At 37.1% G+C, this 20,737-nt stretch overlaps 1 protein-coding gene across 1 annotated transcript in view; it reads right to left on the bottom strand.

Moving 5' to 3' along the window:
- Positions 1 to 20,737, bottom strand: part of Cdc73 (cell division cycle 73) — a 127,303-nt gene that overhangs the window by 29,636 nt on the left and 76,930 nt on the right. The window contains exons 11-13 of the mRNA XM_085688149.2: positions 18,233 to 18,290; positions 6,756 to 6,791; positions 6,363 to 6,450 (exon numbers count right to left, since the gene is read on the bottom strand). Coding sequence (XP_085544275.1) covers positions 6,363 to 6,450; positions 6,756 to 6,791; positions 18,233 to 18,290 — 182 coding nt within the window. The remainder of the gene's footprint in view (positions 1 to 6,362; positions 6,451 to 6,755; positions 6,792 to 18,232; positions 18,291 to 20,737) is intronic.

The raw sequence follows: 20,737 nt of genomic DNA, 5'->3' as shown, positions 1-20,737 counted from the left end.
CATGTAGCTATCTGCCTGGAGATTGGAAATAGACAAGAGTCCCAGGTAACCTCGGGTGCATGGGGGGGGGGGTTGTTGGAAGGGGAGAGGGTTAGAGAGAAGGGAGTAGGGGAGGAATGGGGAAAGCTCGGTGGACTGGGATGGGGGGGGGAGGAAGAATGGATATGGGATCAGGGAAGTATATACCTCAACTAAGGGAATCATTTTAGGGTTTACAAGAGACTTGATTACAAAGGGGATCCCAGGTCCAAGGAGAGATCCCCAGATTGCTCTCTGGACAGAAGAGAGGGTGCCTGAAACGGTCTAGGCCCATAACCATACTGATGAATATTTTGCTTATCACCATAGAACCTTCATCTGGCAATAGATGGAGATAGAGACAGAGACCCACATCGGAACACTGGACTTAACTCCCTAGGTCCAAACGAGAAGCAGAAGGAAAGAGAATGTGAGCAAAGAAGGCAAGACCAGAGGTAACCTTCATCCGTTGATGGATGGCGATACAGACGGAGACCCACATTGGAGCACCGGACTGAGCCCCCCAAGGTTCAAATGAGGAGCAGAAGGAGGAAGTGGGGGGAGTGGGAGGGTGGTGGGAGGAGGGGAAATGGAAACTTTTATAATTTAATAAAATTACTTTCAAAAAAAAAACTTTTCATTCAAATGGCAAGAAAATTTACCTATCTTAACCTGACTGAATAGTCAGGGTAGGGAAAAGGTTTATAGATAATTTGTCAGCTAAGGATCAAGCCTAACACCACTATAAAATTAAATTTATATTATTCTAATGAACCAAAAACCCTTAACTGAAGAACTGAACTCAATAACCAACTTAAGACTTTAGGTACTCTCAGAATATCTATTAACAAAAAAAAAAGACATACACAATCACTCTAGAACGACACGCTTTCAGTCTAGAATTTCTTAATGTCATGTTCAGATCATGAGGTTTTTTTGTCTGTTTGCTTTAAAGACCAGGACTTCTGGGTAATAGAGTAAACTTAGCCTCCACGTGACCCATGAGACTCTTCGCAGTGTCAGCACAAAAAAGAACATACTTTTAGTCCAGACTAAAAGTACCTTAAGAAGATGGGAAGCATGCTGAAAAACCTAAGCCAAACAGCTCCAGTAGGGAGAGAAAGCAGAAACCCCATCCAAAAGAAAAGCAGTGGAGGTAGTAAAAATGACCTGGCAGTTCAAACCTAAGGACAAGTCCAAGTCCTCACAAGTTTCAAGTCTAGTTGTGAGACAGTGATTCCTCTTCACAGCAAATCAGCATTAGAGAAAAATACCATTGTGCTATTCTTCATGATTCAGGGGAGTAGCTGAGGCACCAACTTAAGAGAAATTCTATTATTAAAAATGGAGCCAGCGATGGAGATAAGCAGCACTGAGGACAGGGAACATCCAGGAGTCAGGGAGCCTAAATATACCATGCTACAACAGTGAGAGCCAGCCCTAGGAAACCAACTGTGCAAAGGGAAGGATAGAATTCCACAAGCTAAAAAGTACAGGAATAGAAGACTGGGCTCAGACAGTTAAGTGCCTAACTCTTCCCTTGAAGGCGGGGATCCAACCAACCAAACTTATCCACTGAGAACCACGCAGGAGACTGGGTCCTATGCCTCTGGCTCTGACCCACCTTGAGGACCAGCAGGTGGATCAACCTCTAGAGTCACCTATTTATTTACCCTTCACTGCTGCAAAGCCCGGGATCTCTTAAGTACACCCCTTCATTGGGTTGATTAATACTTAGGAAATTGGAAAGTGTAGAATCAGATCCTCTGCCTATAACGACAGATCTTAAGTGCTGTGGTTGCTTCCCCAATATTCCAACCCGTTTAGGAGAATCCTTCATATAGAGTATTAGCAAGCCCCAGTGAATATGATCTGGGAAGTCTCCTGGAGGGTGAAACAATTGACCCAACCCACAGGTGACAAGATAAGTATGGCTAGCAGAGGGTCCTGGTACACAAAGAAGGGAAGCTACTCAAGTAAACACAGATTTAGCAGATACTAGACGCATTAGCAATACAGGTTTTATAGCAGCATAAACCACAGGAAAGTGAGTCTTGTTTTTTTCATCTTTAAGTCTCCTCCTATACTTTTAAAACCCATAGTTTTATTTAGTATTCCCCTTCCCATATTTATCTAATATCACATTTGAACATTTTTTAACGAGTATCCATCTCCATCAGCTAAAAGTTTCTGTAACTGTCTCTGAAGCAGTGGTTCTCAACCTTCCTAGTGTTGTAACCCTATAAGACAGTTATGGTGATCCCACCACAATAAAACTATTTTTGCTGCTACTTCCTAACTGTAATGTTGCTACTGTCATGAGTTATAAGTAAATATCTGTATTTTCCAACGGTCTTCGGCAACCCCTCTGAAAGGGTCATTTGACCCGCAAAAAGGCTGCAACCGACAGGTTGAGACCACTGCTCTAAAGGATCCAGGTAATGAAGATTATAATTTTGAAAACTTTCATTTCAGCATTCTGTCAGGCAAAACTGCTTTCTCCCAAAGTAAGTAATTTTTGATCAATAACAACTACACAATGAACCTTCCCTTTCTATCCTATCTCCATTCCTTTCTGTCACTCACCCATCCCCAGGAATACTTTCTACCTGGAACCCCCACCCCCGACCCAGGGGCCACACCTGGTTGTGACTCAGGTGATTTACACTATCCTTCCTGTCCTCCACTATAATCTCTCCTTTTCACTCTCAGTGATATAGCAGCTTGCTTCCAGGAGGTTACATTCGACGGGGATTGCCTATGGTGCACTCAGTTTGGCTCTTTACCACCTACCCTTTCGGCCTTCCATTTCAGCCATCTCCATCTGTTTATGTCACTCACCAATCCCCCAGAAACATTTCTACCAAGGATCCCTAGTAGCCACACAGAGCTGGAACTCAGGTAGACTAGTCTCATCCCTGTCCTCCTTTATACTCTCTCCAGGCATACTCTTAAGTCTTGGACTGCTTGCAAGAGATCCTCCTCAAACCCAACTCAATTCACTGGGAATTCCACCTATAGATGCACCTGTAGATGTAGGTACCCCTAGCCCTTTTATCTCTGCACCTTCAGACTTACTTTTTGACCTTCTGCAACCTGCTTGTAGGAACCCCACCTCTCACTACATCCCACTCCTGGGGACTCTCTTGCTGCCAACCCAATATCCCTAGTTCTTTTCCACAGCCCCTCCCAGCCTTTGCTCCTAGCCATTTCCACTCCTTTATACCGACATGTAGGACTCTCTACCAGGGACCCCACAACCACCACACTTGGCTAAGATTCAAGGACAACAGCAACCAAAGAACGCACCACACATCCAACAGGACCAGATATCACTATCAAGAAACACTTCAAACATCAGAATTACAGGTGCCTAGACACAGGCATGAGAAAATAAACACGAACAGCCGAGACAACATGCTTCCACCAGAAGTCCTACTGCAGTAGGCTCTGAAAAATATAATATAATCACAAGATAAGGCTTTCAAAACAGTAAGTAAAAATATGGTCAAGGTTCTCAAAGATATAAATAAATCCTCTAATAAAGTCTGTAAAAACAGTTGAATGAAATGATCAAAACAATTCAAGACAGAAAAGTAGAATTTAAGTAAGAAATAGAAATCAGTACAGAAAACCCAACTAGAAACAAAAGATTTAGGATGCTAAAGAAAAATCTCAGAGGTACATGTCATCAACAGATTATAAGAGATGGAAGAGGAAATCTTGGGTCTTAAAGACAAGGTAGAAAAAATGTTTACTGCGGTCAAAGAAAATGTTAAATGGGCGGTAGGGCACAAAACGTCCATAAATCTGGGACACAATGAAAAGACCAAACCTATGAATTATGATTAACATAAGAAGAAACACAAGCTAAATTCACAGAAAACGGTTTTAACAAAAAATTTGCCCAAACTAACCAAGAAGGTGCCTTTCAAAGTACAAGAACATGTACAATATACAGAATACCAAACAGGACAAGAAATTTCCTCACAACACATAATAAATAAAACACTAAATGTACAGAACATAGAAAGGATATTAAACACTGCAAGGTAAAAAGACTAATTAACATCTAATGACAGAATGTTAGAATAACACCTGACTTCCCAATGGAGATAATAAAAGCCCAAAGTTTCCTCAAATACAAGAACACTAAAAAATCCTGCATCTTATTTGACGATCATCAATAAAAACTAGATACCAACAACAACAAAAAATATATACAAACTCATGGAAACTGAACTCACTATGGAAAAAAAACAAGTCAAGACAGAAATCAAGAAGCTAATTAAAAGCTTTTTAACTGAATAAAAATTAAAACAGTATAGCAAAACTTATAGGACACATTGAGGCAGTTCTAAGAGGTAAATTCATAGCATTAAGTGCTTACATAAAAAAAGGAGAGATCTCATATTAGTAATTTAACATTGCATCTCAAAGATACAAACAACAAGAAATAACCCAACTGAGGGCTGAAATCAATGAAATAGAAACAAACAACAAGGAACTAAAGAAAGAGTTGGTTCTTTGAGAAAATCATGAACACTGATAAATTCTTAGCCAATTAACTAAGACACAAGAAGAAAAAGACACAAATTAATAAAACTAGAGAGGAAAGGGATACATTACAAATATCAAGGAAATCTGCAGAATCCTAGAAGATATACTTTAAAAATCTGTACTCCGCTGAACTGGAAAACCTAAAAAAAAAAATGGATAAAATTCTTGACCTATCAAAGTTAAATCAAGAACAAAGCTAGAATGGTCAAGAACCTGAGACTGGTTAGACCTAAAGCTACTATTCTGCTAAAATGACAAAGCACTAATATGACTCTGTGGTGGTCTGAAAGAGAATGGCCCCCATAGGCTCCTACTTTTGAATGCTTGGTCTTCTATTATTAGAACTGTTTTAGAAAAATTAAAAATTTTCGCCTTGTTGGATACGTGTGGCCTTATTGAAGGAGGTGTGTCACTGAGAATGGGCTTTTTGAAGTTTCAAAAACCTATGTCAGACTAGGTGGGTCACACTCTTCCTTTCTACTACAATTTATGGGATGAGCTCTTAGCTATTATAGCTCCAGAGTCATGCTTGCCTGCCAGCCAACACCATGCTGTAAGTCATGATGATCTGAACCTGTAAGCAAACTCCCAATTAAATGCTTGCTTTAAAAGTTACTTTGGATATGGGGTTTCAAACAGGAACAGAGAAGCAAGTAAGACCGACTACTAATGACATTCTGTTACACCAGTAGAGCAGTGCCTCATTCAACATCACCAGAGACATTTCTTTTTGCAGTAAATGAGAACTAACACAGAGACCCACAACTGGACAATGTACAGAGAGTGAGACTTTGGAACACTAAGTCATAAATGGGATGTCTTTATCACACCTGTCTCCTTAGAGTTCAGGGATGATGTGTGTGGAAAGATTCCAAGAGTCTACTCAATGTGTGACTCCAAGGAAGTTGTCTTCCATATGCAACATTCCTGATATAAACTCAAAGACCATTGCAGCAAACATAAAGTTTGTACCAGTTCAAGCCAAAAAGACCCCAGTGTTAAAACTGGAAAGTGAACATGGGTTCCTACCCCTAAACAAGACGCTATCTACAGCAATTGACACTTACAGGAAAAGGGAAAACTACTACTATCCAATGGAGTTTTGCTGGGTATATTAACCACATCAGGATAGGCTCCATGCCAAGGACTACAATGGTATCAAGAACAGTACTTTTGTACACTTTTTGGCTCAATTTGTTTTATTTAGGCATTCTGTCTTACTGGTCTTTTCCTTGTGTATTCCAGTTTCCATTTCTGTATGGGTTGTTGGTTTGTTTGAGAGACAGACAGAAAGAAAGACTGACCGACCCATCAAGTATTGGAGTAGGTAAGACAGTGGGCAGAATATGGGGCCATTTGGGGAGAGAAAAAGCATTATCAGAATATAGCATATGAAGCAAACTTTTTACAATAAAGAAAATGTACCCAGGAAAGGATTAGAGAGGAGAAAGGGAGAAAATGATATAATTATACTATAATCTCAAAAAACAATTAAGATTACATACAACAACAACAGTGTCTCATAAAGAACAAGAATAATAGACTATTTAAAAAAAAAAAAACAAACTCTAAATGATCAGTGGTGGTGCACCCCTATAATCCCAGTACTTGAGAGGGAGATGCAGGCTCTCACTGTTCAAAACCAGCCCGGTCTACAAAGACCGTTCCAGAACAGTCAGGGCTACACAGAAAAACCCTGTCTCGAAAAAACAACAGCATAAAAATAAAAATAAATATAATAAAAACTAACAACAACAAAAAAAAAACCATTATAAATTACTTACTTTAGATCCTGTAGAAGATCTTTTGCATTAAGCATAGTTATTAAAGAAGTAGTAGCTGCAGGGATAATAATAATGGGTGTTCGTGATCCTGTAAAGAAAAAAATTTAAAAGTTAAAAAAAATTCAGTATTATTAGTGAAAAAAAATCACTTTCTGTATTATAATTTTTAAACTTATAACCTAATTCTTTTGTGCTAAAATATTTTAAAATAAATTTAAAATTTTAATTTTCAATAATAGCAAAAATATTTAATAGCCCATGTGGCTTATTTCTCACCAAGTAAAATACTAAGCAGATATACCCAAAATTGGTGCACAAGCATATGAGGCCCTAGTTCTGAAACCTAGTTCACCTACATTTACCTCCTAAAATAAATAAAAGACACAATCATACCTTTCTTCTGATTTGGGGGCGGTCTTGCTTGAGAAACTGTAAACAGAAAAAACCAAAATCACAACTGCTATAAAACAAAACAAAATATTTCCAACTTACAAAGGAAGCTTAAATATTATTGATATTCACATGACTGCTGGCAAAACACAAGCCATCCCACATTTTATGCTTTTTACAAATACTAAAATGCTGTGGTATTATACAATAATTTAGTATAAGAAAAGAATAAAAGAATAACGGAGTATAAGAAAAAAATAAATACATTAATGAAAAGAATAAATATAACAGTTTAATTAGTTCATGGAAATCTGGATCTGACTAACAAAGAAAATAGTTTTATAATACACTGATTGCTATAAATGTAAAATCAGAGTACTAAAAGAACATCTAAAACGGTAGATTCAGAGTAGGGAAACTGAGGAAAGAGAAAGAAGTTATTGGGGATTACGTTCTTTTCTTTCTTTAAAATGTTTAAATTTTTGGTCACAGAAAGATCATTAAAAGCAGTAAGCCAACTGCTTTAACATGTAGGAGGAAAGAAATATTTGTTAATACACGGCATTAACTTAATTCATGATCGATATAAGACAATGTTAAAATTTTACTATTAGCCTACACAACATCTTCTGAAATGCTTTTTGTGTGTGGGTAGCGGGGGAGTGTTCCAGACAGGATTTCTCTGCGTAACAGTCCTAGCTGTCCTGGAACTAGCTCTGATAGACCAAACTGGCCTCAAATTCACAGAGATTGGCCTGGCTCAGCCTCCTGAGTGCTGGGATTAAAGACTTGTGCCACCAAGCCTGATCTGAAATGCTTGTGTCACATGGAATCTAGCTGATTTAATTTTAAAAAAAAATTGTATGATGCTATGATGAAGAACAAGGGGGTGAGGACTTAACAAGACCATGAAACTTAACAGGAGAAAAGAAGAATTAAACAGTAGCATTTAAAAATCAAATCACTCAGGAGAATAGAAAGATCTGAGGATAGACTGAAGAATATGGTAATAGGAATCTAAACATACTGCAATTTCATGAGAACAACCTGGAAAGGGAAGGGGAGGGGGGAAAGGGGGTGCTAACACAAGTAAACTGGAAGTGAGTGGGGTCCCTAAGACGAAATGCAAAAGAAACTACCTGAAAAGTTTATCTAGACAATAGAGTTATGCCACCTGCAAATGTGGTTTAGCAACTCCAAAACCATTACTTCTGTGAAACAAACTAACAAATGGTGGACAGTAAGAAAAACATTCAAATTCAATGTCAGTTTTCAGAAACAGTTGCAACCTGTAAGTGAATCTCAAGAGTATAAACATGTTTGGAATACACTCCATTCTTTAGGAAGCAAGATGTTACATCCTAATGAATTCTTTGTACTCTGCATATTTTGTTGTTACTACAGAACACACTGTATCATCTTTCCATCATGACACAGATTGACTCACAAATACACATTTGTAATCATTTTTTCCTCTTCCTATGGACATAGACAAGCTTTCTTGACTCATTTGTAAGACCATGAATAAATCTGAGTAGCTAGACCGTATTATTTGTTATATAATACAGTCTTAGGAAATAGCATTTGGTGCAGGATAAACTGGTGATATTTTGAACAGAAATATGGGCACAAAAGAGAGAAAAGATGCTATGAGAGGGAGATGAAAAAGGGAATCAATCTCAATGTCATTTCAATCAGATTTCTTTCTTTTCTACTAAGGAAATCTAGACATAGACCCAAAAAAAATAAAGGAACATTTGCTAAAGTAAAGGCTCAGAAAACCAGCTACAAGAAAAAGAAAACTTTTAAGAGCTCACACGTGTATATAAAGTCTCAAAGTTTAGATAAAATAACTAGCAAAAAAAGTAGTAATAGGTTCCCTAGAAGTATCAAAACAGGGACATGGTGAAGCTCATGTGAATAAACTCAGGTAAACAAAAACTGGAGTAGGTGCAGTAAGAATCCTGTGTGGTATGCTCATGGAGTTGCAGAATTTTGTGAAAATAGTTACACAATCAAAAGTAATCTAGTTTCAATGTGATAATGATGTATTTTACAGAACTAAAGAAAAAATCCTATATTTCATATGGAAACATAAAAGATCTTGACTAGCCTGGTTTCAAAGCATACTACAAAGTCACAGTAACAGCAATTGTAGGGAAACCAATACAAAAACAGAACAAGGACAAAAGGAATAGAATGGAAGACTCAAGAAATAAATCCACACAGATATATCCATCTAATTTGAAAAAAGATATAAAAAAAGCATGCAATGGAGAAAATAAGTCTTGTCCAAAAAAAATGGTGTTGAAAAATAGCCAAATGCAGAAGAATGAAACCAGTTTTATCTTTCATACAGGGAGGGAGGGGGGGAGGGAGGGAGGGAGGGAGGGAGGGAGGGCGAAAAATTAACTAAAAATGAATAGACCTTAACGGATGCAAAATTCTGAAAGTGCGACGTCACAGTAAGTAAAATTTAAGGGCACAGGTAGGATTTTTAAGGACCCCAGGCTCAGAAAATGATCCCAGCACTGGTAAATGAAGTACAAAAATAAAAGGCTTCTGAAGAGCAATGAGAACAGCAAAGTGAATGGCCTACAAGAGGGCAAACCTTGTCAGCTGCACACTGAACTATAAAGAGATAAAGAAACTAAACACACACACAAATATACACTAATCAATAAATATGTATATCGAAATAAGATATTTCTCAAAGGTCTTAGTATAAATAACAAATAACGAAAAAAATTCAATACTCTTAGCCAACAGAGAAATGAAAATAAAAACTACACTGTGATTCTCTATCACCTGTGAGAAATTTAACATTAAAAAAAACTACAGCCAGTGAAATGGCTCAATGGGTAAAGGCATTTGCTGACAAGCGTGACAATTGAGTTCAGTTCCCAAGACACGTGGTAGAAAGAGATTATACTCCTACAAATTGCATTCTGATTTCCATACATATGCCATGGTATAGAGGGCTCTCTCTCCCTCCCTCTCTCTGTCCCCCTTCCCCGATGTTTTTTTTTTTTTTTAAAGAAAACTATAGAAAATACTGGCAAAGATTTGATGGGGAAATGAAACACACACTGAAGACAAGAATGTAATTTATGGTAGCCACAGTGAAATTCCACATGGTGGTCCCTCAAAGAACACAAACAAAAAACTAAACACAAATACCACAAGATCATGCTAGGTGTACCAATGTTTGGATACCAAAAACCTACATAAAAATTAAAGTATGTTGGAGAGGTAAGTGAGTGGCCACAAGGCCAAAAGGTCCCGGAGAACTGAGTACTGGCTCCCTCCAATTCCCTAAATCTTTCTGGCCATCCAGTGGGGTGTTTCCCTGCTGTGGCTTTCTTTACCACATTCCAACCTGCCCCCAAGCACTCTTTTACACCAATCCCATACCAGACAAAGGTCTGATCTCCAAAATATATTAAAAAAACCCAAGAAACTAGACATTAAAATTCTAAATGACCCAATTAAAAAAAATGAGGTGCTGAACAGAACAGAGAATTCTTAACAGAAGAATTTCACATTCGCAATAGATACTTAAGGACATGTTCAACTTCCTTAGCAATCAGGGAAATGCAAATCAAAACAACTTTGAGATACCATCTTACACCTGTCAGAATGGCTAAAATCAAAAACACAAATGATAGCCTATGCTGGAGAGGATATGGAGTAAGGGGAACACTAATCCATTGTTGGTGGGAATGCAAACTTGTGCAACCACTTTGGAAATCAGTGTGGCGGTTTCTCAGAAAATTGGGAGTCAACCTGCCTCAGGACCCAGCTATTCCAATTACACTACAAAAGCATTTGTTCAACTGTGTTCACAGCAGCACTATTTGTAAGAGCCAGAACCTGGAAACAACCTAGATACCTCTCAATGAAAGAATAGATAAAGAAAGTGTGGCACATCTACACATTAGAGTATTACTCAACGGTAAAAAAAAAACAATGACATCTTGAATTTTGCATGCAAATGGATGGAAATAGAAAACACTATCCTGAGTGAGATAACCCAGACTCAAAAATATGAATATGGTATGTACTCACTCATTAGTGGATTCTAGCCATAAATAAAGGACATTGAGCCTATAGTTTGTGATTCTAGAGAACCTGAGTAATAAGGTGAACCCAAAGAAGATCCTCCTGGAAATTAGAAGTAGATAAGATCGCCCCAGGCAAATGTTTGGAGCATGGATGTGTGGGTGGGGAGGGGAATGGGGGGAGAGAAGAGAGAAGGGAGAAGCGGGAGGGTTGAGGAGAGCTTAGGAGAGTGGGATGGTTGAGATGGAAAAAGGACGGATATGGAAGCAGGGAAGAAGATATCTTACTTAAGGGAGGCATTGTGGGGTTGGCAGGAGGCTTGACTCTAGAGGGGTTCCCAAGAGTTCACAGGAATGTCTCCAGCTAGGACCCTGGGCAGTGGAGGAGAGGGTGCCTGAACTGACCTTGTCCTGTAGTCAGACTGATGACTATCTTGAATATCATCATAGAACCTTCGTCCGGTGATGGACAGAGATAGAGACCCACATGGGAGCACTGGACTGAGTTCCCAAGGTCCAGTTGAAGAACAGAAGGAGGAAGAAGATGAGCAAAGAAGTCAGAACCACAAGGGGTTGGTCCACCCACTGAGACAGTGTGCCTGAACTAATGGGAGCTCACCAAATCCAGCTGGACTAGGACTAAACAAGCGTAAGATCATACTGGACCCTCTGAATGTGGCTCACAATTGAGGCAGACTGAGAAGCCATTGAGAATGGCACTGGGATTTGTTTCTACTGCATGTACTGGCTTTTTGGATCTTATTCTATTTGGATGCATACCTTCCTAGGTCTGGATGGAGGGGAGAGGGCCTTAGACTTCCCACAGGGCAGGGTACCCTGTCCTTTCTCAGGACTGGAGGGGGAGGGGTAAGGGTGTGTGAGCGAGTGGGAAGGAAGTGGGAGGAGGGGAGTAAGCAGAAATTTTGAATGGTATTATTTATAAAGTAATAAAAATATTTTCAGAAAATAAATAAACAATGAAAAAAATCAGGTATGTCTTATATAGTAACTATAACAACTCTGGAGTTTGGGTAAGGTTTGCCCAGTCTCAGTTTCCTCAACTGCAGAACAGAGATAACTATACATCCTACCAAGCATCATGAATGAGTTAAAAATAATGTATTCATATATTCCAAGTCCTAAGTCAGATGTGGCATGTATTTATGTCACTAACTGAGCCCTGCTGCTGCTGCTACTACTGCTATTAAAGCAATGTAATCACTGCTAATATGCCAGTCAATAAAAGATAAAGGAAACACTATTATTGCTCCTTTGCTTCATTACAAATTATTGGATTCTTTATTTTAAAAGTATTGCTCACAACCTCTGTACAAGACATTGCACACAGTCACTGAACAGCAGTAAGATTTGCTTTCACGGAGCTTTCAGCTGCATGGGTGAGCTAATACAGAAACAAATACAGGAAAAAACTGAAGAGTTTGGGGATATACCTTAGTGGTAAAGTACTTGTCTAACTCCACAAGACACTGATTCAATCTCCTACACACAAACAAGACTGAACGAAAAAGAAACACATAAATGAAAGATTATGACTAAAAGGGAAACTGTCATTTAAAGAAAATACTTAGAAAATGCCTAAAAGGAAGCGGCATTTAAACTGAAATGTGAAGAATGAAAAGGAGCCAACTTGCAAAGCACAAGTGGATGAACTGGATGTGTGCAGCGCCACAGCAGGATTCAGTGGTTACGGAAATCAGATAAAGCACATGTGTGAACGTCAGGGAGGAATGTCAAGACTGAGGCCACATGCATGCATGCATGTGCACATGAGGCAAGGGGGTTCAATAGTGATTTTAATGCAATCCTAAGTTTCTGTCTGTTTATTTCATTTGTGTAGGGGAGGCTAACTACACAAATGTAGTTTGGTCTTGAACTAAACTTCTGGAATTGACCTGATCCTCCCAATTCTAAGTAGCAGGGACTACAGACATGTGCTACCAATCATTCTGACAACATGCTACTATGACAGAGGTGGCATGGAACCTCAAGTTTTGATTTGGAAAGAATATTGGATGTATGATTTTTCTTCCCAAGTATTTAAGTATCATCTCAAAGCCCAATAATGTTTAAGCCAGAAAGTGATATCATCTGATTTGCAGCTCATATCTCTGGCAAAAGAAAGTTAGGAAATTTACACAGGGATTAAAAGGAGAAACTTTGAGATGTGTTGGTCCACACCTTTAATATGGGGAGGAGGGAGGACCAATGGCAGTCATATCTCTGGTTTGGGGTTCTGCCTAGCATACATAGTAAACTTCAGGCCAGCAGGAGCTAAAGAAACCTCAGTTAGAATTATTACAAATGTCCTTCTCAAATAATGTGATTTAAATGAGAGCTTTTCTTTCTTACTACTTTATTCCAATCTAAGGCGAAGTAAAATGGGTTAGTAACAATTATTATTAAATTGATTGAATTAATCGTATTTTTAAAAAAGGATGCCTGTGACAGTTTCTACCACGCATCTTTTGGTGGACTGAGTAGAAACAGAAAGTTAGCAGACTGATACACTGTGGTCTGCTGACTACAATGTAAGATGTTAATTTAATAAAATGATGGATCTTAAATTGTGGTAGAGACAGTGAGGGGAAACAGGTGAAAGAAGAATGCAGAAAATGGAAATCTGATAGCACCTTCAGATCTATAACAGTTAAATGAGATATGAAGAGTACCTACTAGGTTTGTGAGTCCTAGTCTATATACAAAGAAGTCAATAGTAGTGCCACTTACCAAAGGGGGGGAACCTGGTGGGAGGAAGGGGGTTAAGGAAAAGTATTTACATTTGTTTTACAATGCCTATAACTTATGTTCATGTAGAAGTGGTAGCTAATATTGTTAGTATCAGGTGACAAAGCTCTCTAACTGAAGATGAAAATTTAGAAATTATCAGTATATAGATTTAAAACTACAGATGGCACATTGTTTATAAGCTGAATGACTATTATCATAAGAAACTTAAATGAGGGGCTAGAGCGATGGCTCATCAGTTAAAAGCACCATCTGCTCTTTCATTCCCAGCACCCACATGGCAGCTCACAACTGTCTTTACCTCCAGTTTCAGGAGATCTGACAGCCTCAAACATACATGCTGGCACATTAATGCACATTAAGTAAGTGAATAAATAAACAAACAAAAAAAACCCAGAAATGAATAAATGAAAAAAATTTTTAAAAAGCGGGAAAAAAGAAACTTGAATGAAATAACAAGCATAACTCTCTCAATTTCACATGAGTACATTAAATAAACACAATGGAGGCCATTTAATTAAGAAGAATTCTGAATAATACACCAACAATTTAAGGCTAGAAGGCTGGGCACTGTGACATCCATCTTTAATCCCAGAAGTTAAGAAGGAGGAGGAGACTCTCTGAGAGTTCAAAGACAGCCTGGTCTATCAAGTGTGTTACACAGTAAGAACCTATCTCAAAAAAATAAAACAGTAAAAAAATTTAAGCTAGAGAATTTGAATATGATTAGTGATGCATTAAAAAAAAGGTAAAAAGCAAAGGATTTAATTAAACTATGAAAAGGAGAAAACAGTGGAGTTATGGCTTTATCTAAGATGTATTTCTCGATGCACTAGAAAACACATAAACAGTGTTAGCTACTTTCCAAAATTTCTTAAGGATCTGAAATTTTGTAGACACTCTAAGAGGTAACAAATATCTAAGGATTTTTTTCTCGTAAAATATTACTAATATTTGACAAATACACATTTAAAAATTAAATTGCTTAGAAATGTAATTCCATCATTTATGTCCCTAATCCAAATGGAGACTAAGTATTTCGTTCCACATTTACAAATGCTCCAAATCCCATCTAAAGGAACAGTACAATTCTATACTGCCCTCATCTATTTATCTATTATATTACACTGTCAGGTGTGTAGGGTATTCATGCTTAGGGGGTTTAAAAAATAGCAAATGAACATGTCAAATATTAAACAAACCCCTCAAGTTGGGAAATATCATTTAACAAATATTTCTATTGAACAAGGGGTGCGTCCACCCACTGAGACAGTGGGACTGATCTAATGGGAGCTCACCAAGGCCAGCTGGACTCGGACTGATGGAGCATGTGATCAAAATGGACACTCTGAACGTGGCTGGCAATGAAGGCTGACTGAGAAGCCAAGGACAATGGCATTGGGATTTAATTCTACTGCATGTACTAACTTTGTGGGAGCCTGGTTTGTTTGTTCACCTTTAAAGACTTGTATGGATGGGGGAGGACCTTGGACTTCCCATGGGGCAGGGAACCCTGACTGCTCTTAAGACTAGAGAGGCAGGGGGAGGTGGGGAGGGATAAGTGGGAAGGTGAAGGGAAAAGGGAGGCGGGGAAGAGGTGGAGATTTTTAATTAATAAATAAATAAATAAATAAATAAATAAATAAAAATTAATTCTAAAAAAAAAGTACTCACAAAAATAATTAGGACAAATAAAGATTCCAACCTACAAACATCCAGTGAAACTGGTTCTTAAGGTCATTATTGAAATCTAAATTTCTTTCAGAATGGTGGGTAAGAGCTATGGGCATATGGATACAAAATATTAATGATGCCAACTGTAATAAAGCATGTCTATAGTACTGGTACTAAGAAAGGTAATGCAGGAGGATCAAGTGTGAAGCAAGACTCTATCTCAAATCAGCAATAACCAAGAGAATAAAACACAAGGCATGATGGTGTATGCTAGAAATGACAGCACTTGAGACAGAAGGATTAAGAGTTCAAGCACTAAACTAGCTTTTTGGAGCTCATTCTCTTTGGAGGGATACCTTGCACAGCCTAGATATGGGGTGGGGGAGGTGAGGAGGGCCTTGGTCCTGCCTCAAAGTGGTATGTCAGACTTTTTGACTCACCATAGGAAACATTACCCTCTCTGAGGAGTGGATGGGGGATAGGGTAGGGGAAAGGTGAGGGGAGAGAGTGGAAACTTGGATTGGTATGTAAAATAAGAAAAGATTTGTTTTAAAAAGAAATAAAATAAGAGTTCAAGATCAACATCAGCTATATACTGAGTTTAATGCTAGTCTAGGCTACAGAATACCCTGCACTTAAAAGAGAGAAAAAGGAGGGGAGGAGGGAATGAGGAAGGAAAGTAGGGATGGAGAGAGAAAAAGAGACCAAAAGGAATAAATGAAAGAAGAAATCTCAAATGTACGGGCAGGGCAATATCTAAGATATTATATTTAGATTAGACTTAATTCCTCCTATTATTTAAACTTTCAGTGTACTTGGGTAGAACACATGAAAAAGAAGCATAGGATATTAAAAGCTGAAATTTTCAGAACCCGATTATTTCACATATGACTATTATGTTTAATAGAACACAACCTTCTTCTTTTCATAATCAACCTGCTGCTCTGAAAAAAAGAAAAGAAAAAAAAAAACTACCCTGGACAAGAGCAAGATGGCTCAGCAGAACAACCTAAGTTCGATCCCCAGAACTCACACAGTAAAAACAGAAAAACAACTACCCTAAATTGTCCTTTGATTTATATGTGTGTTCTGTGGAATGCACAGTATGCACATACACATACTCACAAACATACTGTTAAAATAAAAAAACTGACAAAGGCAATCTAAGGGAAAAACGGTCTATTTGGGGCTACAGTTCCAAAGAGATACATACAAGCCCATTAGCAGGGAAGACATGGCAGCAGACAAGGGAGGCATGGAGGAGAAAACACATTGCATCCACACTCAGTAGGTACACAATGAATATCAAGTGGGGTCAAGATATCAAGCCTCAGGGTCAAGCCCCCAGGGTGCCTTTCTTCAACTTTTGAAGATTCTACAACATCCCCAAATAACATTATCGCAAGCTGAGAAATAAGTATTCAGATACATGAGACTAATAGGATATTTCACATTTAAACATCAATATCCTTAACTTCCATTTCTACACACATCACACTTAGGTAACATGACATTACATTATCAGCAACTTCCTTCTATTCCTTTGTCTAGAGAAACTATGACCTTACATTAATTCACAGAATATAAAACTAGATGAGAATTCTTACAGTTCTGTTTATTTTACCTCTTTTGCAATTTCTAAATCTCTTATGTGACCTTCATGAGATTGACAAGCCACAACTTCACATTCTTTCCTTCCAAAGATGCTACACAGCTGCTTTAGCTGCTTCTATAATGTACCTCTACCTTCATGAACAGTATTCTTTGGACTCAGAGTCATCTGTCACTTCTACTTACTTTTTCTTCTTCCTAGAAAGTTTATTTTATTTTAATTCTGGCAAGGATAACATAGAAATAGTTATGAATATAATATTGTTTTTATGTGGATCAGCAAAAATTGTTTTAGGTACCAAGAAGAAGAGATAGGTGCTAAAATAACTTCAATAGTACCCTTGCTCACCAAATATTTTAAAAAGTGACTGTGGAACTTCTAAGTGCTCTCACCAACACATTCTGAATTTCTGTAGGAAAAACGAATCCACATTTACATAAAATATCATGTATCTGGGCTGGCGAGATGGCTTGCCATTTAAAGGCTAGGTTCACAACTAAAAACATCATGAATCTCAAAGAATTGCTGAGTAAAGGAATACATGAAAATGGCCTTAGAAACCAATCTTAACCAAAAAAAAAAAAAAAACCCCACAATCATCTTAAAAATGTTCTTTAATTCTTCAACTAAAACAAATTACTCAAACTAATGTCCTCATGGCATAAGTTTACATGATACTATTATACATTGTCCCATAACTTATTTCATTGATGGTTTCTGTGATGGCTGATCTCAAATTACCTAAGAGACAAGCTTCCAATTATGTCTGAGAGAATATAATGACTATGTTAGCCTCTGGAAATGTCTGTAAGGGATTATCTAAATTACAGTAACAAAGGTAAGAAGACCCACCCTGAATGTAGGTGACACCATTTCAGGCACTAGGATCCCAAACTACATGAAAAAGAGAAAGCTAATCTAGCACACTGTACACCTCCCTCTGCTTCCTGATCATGGATGCAATGTGACCATCTATCTTCCTCAAGTTCCTGCCACAGAAACTTCTGATAATAAACTGCATCCCTTCCTTAAGTTACTTTTGCTCAAAATGTTAACTCAAATTAAGAAAAAGATAGGGCAATAAATAATATTAAAAATATAGACTTTAGAGATTCTGTAAAGTATTTTAACTTTTTTGTTTTTCTGCTAAGAATATAAAGACTAATGGTGCTGGGAAAGTTTAATAAGGATTTTGTGTATAGTACCACAGTTTAAGACCAGCTTAAAAAATACTGGTGACTAATTTGAAGAAAAATGGCCTTTCAGTAATATATTTTAAGTAAAACAATGATTTCTTCAGATGACCACATAGCAAATACATTCAATTTTATGACTATCTAGAAAAAAATTAAACTTTATATTTTTACCTGGTCTAGGTACAGGCTGGGCTGCAGGAGTTTGAGTCTTACGGGCAGATGCACCTTCCTTTAAAAGATAAAAATTTATGCATGATATCAAAGTTCATTTACATAACAAACATTTTAAAGAGATCTGCTATTGTTCTCCCATTTTGTCAGTCATTTGGCCAAGGCCTATTAAGTTTAAAAAATAAAATATTTAAGAGGTTAAGACAGGAAGACTGCTGTGTGTAATAGAACAACTAGAGAACAGCTTGTACTACAGTGAGTTCTAGGCCATTCTGAGCTACATGAGACCCTGTGTCAAAAAGATCCCTGACCCTTAAGAAAAAGTACCACTGTCACAGTCAGAATTGCTCTTGAAGCCATGCCTTGTCTTCCATGATGAACTACACCCTAAAATCATGAGGGAAAATAAACAAGTAAGCAAAAGTCCTACTTACTTCACGTTTTTTTTAGCATGTTATACTAATGAAGGTATTTAGTGGAAATTTATATTGATACCAAGTAATATTCTTAATGATTTGCTTAACTGTGAAAAACATTAACATTTTCAGAAACAGTGTTATTTGACTGCTTTTTTTTAACTTCTGAAATTTATTTTTAATGAAGTGCTGGGAATCAAGATTAAGGTCACATATACGAGTATGACTTAAACACATTCTAGTCTACCTATTTTAAAGTCTAATCAAGTCTTTTTCCTCTAAAAGTACAAAAATGGATAAACGACACATAATCTTGTTAAAGAGATATAATGACACTTCTTGGTAGATCTTTAAAGCAAGTATAGTTCAAATAATTGTTTGTACAATGAGCAATCCTTGCTTAATGAAGTAATCATTCTCTGGTCAGAAGAAGTAAGCTCCACTCCTTGGTGACAAAAAGGCAAGCATTCTAAACTAGGTCAACAAAAGTCCTTTCCTGGGATTACTTCTCACAAATAAGAGCTAGCTGATAAGAATTCTAACTATAAGGCTGAACTACAAGGTATGCCTAGAATAGTAATACTATATCCTTTGACTCAAGAAGATAACTTACTGGCATAAAAGACAGAAATAAGTATAAATAAAAACCTATGAAAAGAATATAATTCCCATTTTTAATTAGCATTCAAATTCTACTTTTCCTCTAATAATTCTTCATAACATAAATCATTAAATTACCTCATCTCACTCTGCACACTATACACACATCATTTAGCCTCAATTCACTGAATCAGATTTTTGAAAGTTGCAAAAGAAAGATTTATCTATATTGTCTTTTTTCAGCTTATGCAAATTTTAAGTTGTCTAAATCACTATAGTATAGTTTTGGTTAATCTGAATCCAAAAATAGTTATACAGTGTGGTACAACAGTACTTTATGAACAAGACAAAACTAGGAAGATCCTTACTGTGTCATTAATTTACAGCCATTTCCAGGACTCCCTACCAAATGCCCAGTTTAAAAAGCAGGGAACTTAAACACAGGGAACTCCGATGCTCTGAAATTGCTTAAGAGATCTAAGAAACGACATAACACAATTCTACCACTCTCTACTGTGAAGATGAAAAGGTGAAATATTTTCAAAGGTATATACTTGTGTATTTGGCATGAAATAAAAAGAACAGCAATTTGGCAGTGGCAAACTGCTAACTGGAGAGGAAACCTGTTTTCTCTTTGTTTTTTTTCTGGTGTGTGTGTGGGGGGGAGATCTAGCATTACAGCTGCAGTAAAACATAACATATTTTGGGAAAGTTAAAATGCCTCAATTATATAGAAGAAGAAAAAAGTGACAGAGCTGCATTTCTAAGAAATAAGAAAGAAGACAAAGTAAGGTTTGTTGTTTACAAATAACTCTTGCTCATTTTGTTTTACTGAATGAGATAATCTAAGATCTTATGGCACTGGAAAATGAGTATCTGCTACTTAAACAAGTAGGCAAGTATTTCCCAGCTGTGGTAGTACAGATCTGTCATGGTAGTAACTGAAAAAGAAAGGACAGGAAGATGCCGGAAGCTCACTGGCTAGCCAGAAATATTCTAAAATTACAGTAACTACATTCCACAGTGCTTTAGATATCAAAAATCAACACACACAAACACACACATTGTGCTTGTATGTTAACAATAAAAAGGCTAAAAAATAAATTTAAAAAAATTCTACTAATAATACTATTAAAATAATGATGTTTAGGGATGAATTTTAGTCAAGGTAGTATAGCCTTGGGTCAATAAAATTTATAACATATTCCTGAAATGACATAAATAAAAAATATGCCTTCATTTCTGAACTTTTAGAATTACTGTGTTAGGATTTGCATACTACTACCTGAAATCACCTACATATTCAATAATTGCTATTAAACTACAAATTTTGCAGGAATAGAACAACCTATCCTAAAATTCACATAAAATCATAAATAACTTCAAATAACTAATCTTGGAAGAAAGATACAAGTTATAAAACTCAACTTCCAATTTTCAATTCTTACTACAAAGGTATAGTTAATTGAAACAATATACTACTGAGATA

This window comes from Myodes glareolus, chromosome 5, assembly GCF_982192425.1.
Source record: "Myodes glareolus chromosome 5, mMyoGla1.1, whole genome shotgun sequence".
Taxonomy (NCBI): domain Eukaryota; kingdom Metazoa; phylum Chordata; class Mammalia; order Rodentia; family Cricetidae; genus Myodes; species Myodes glareolus.
Note: the sequence above shows the minus strand (reverse complement) of the source record. Positions and strands in the feature narration are given on the sequence as shown.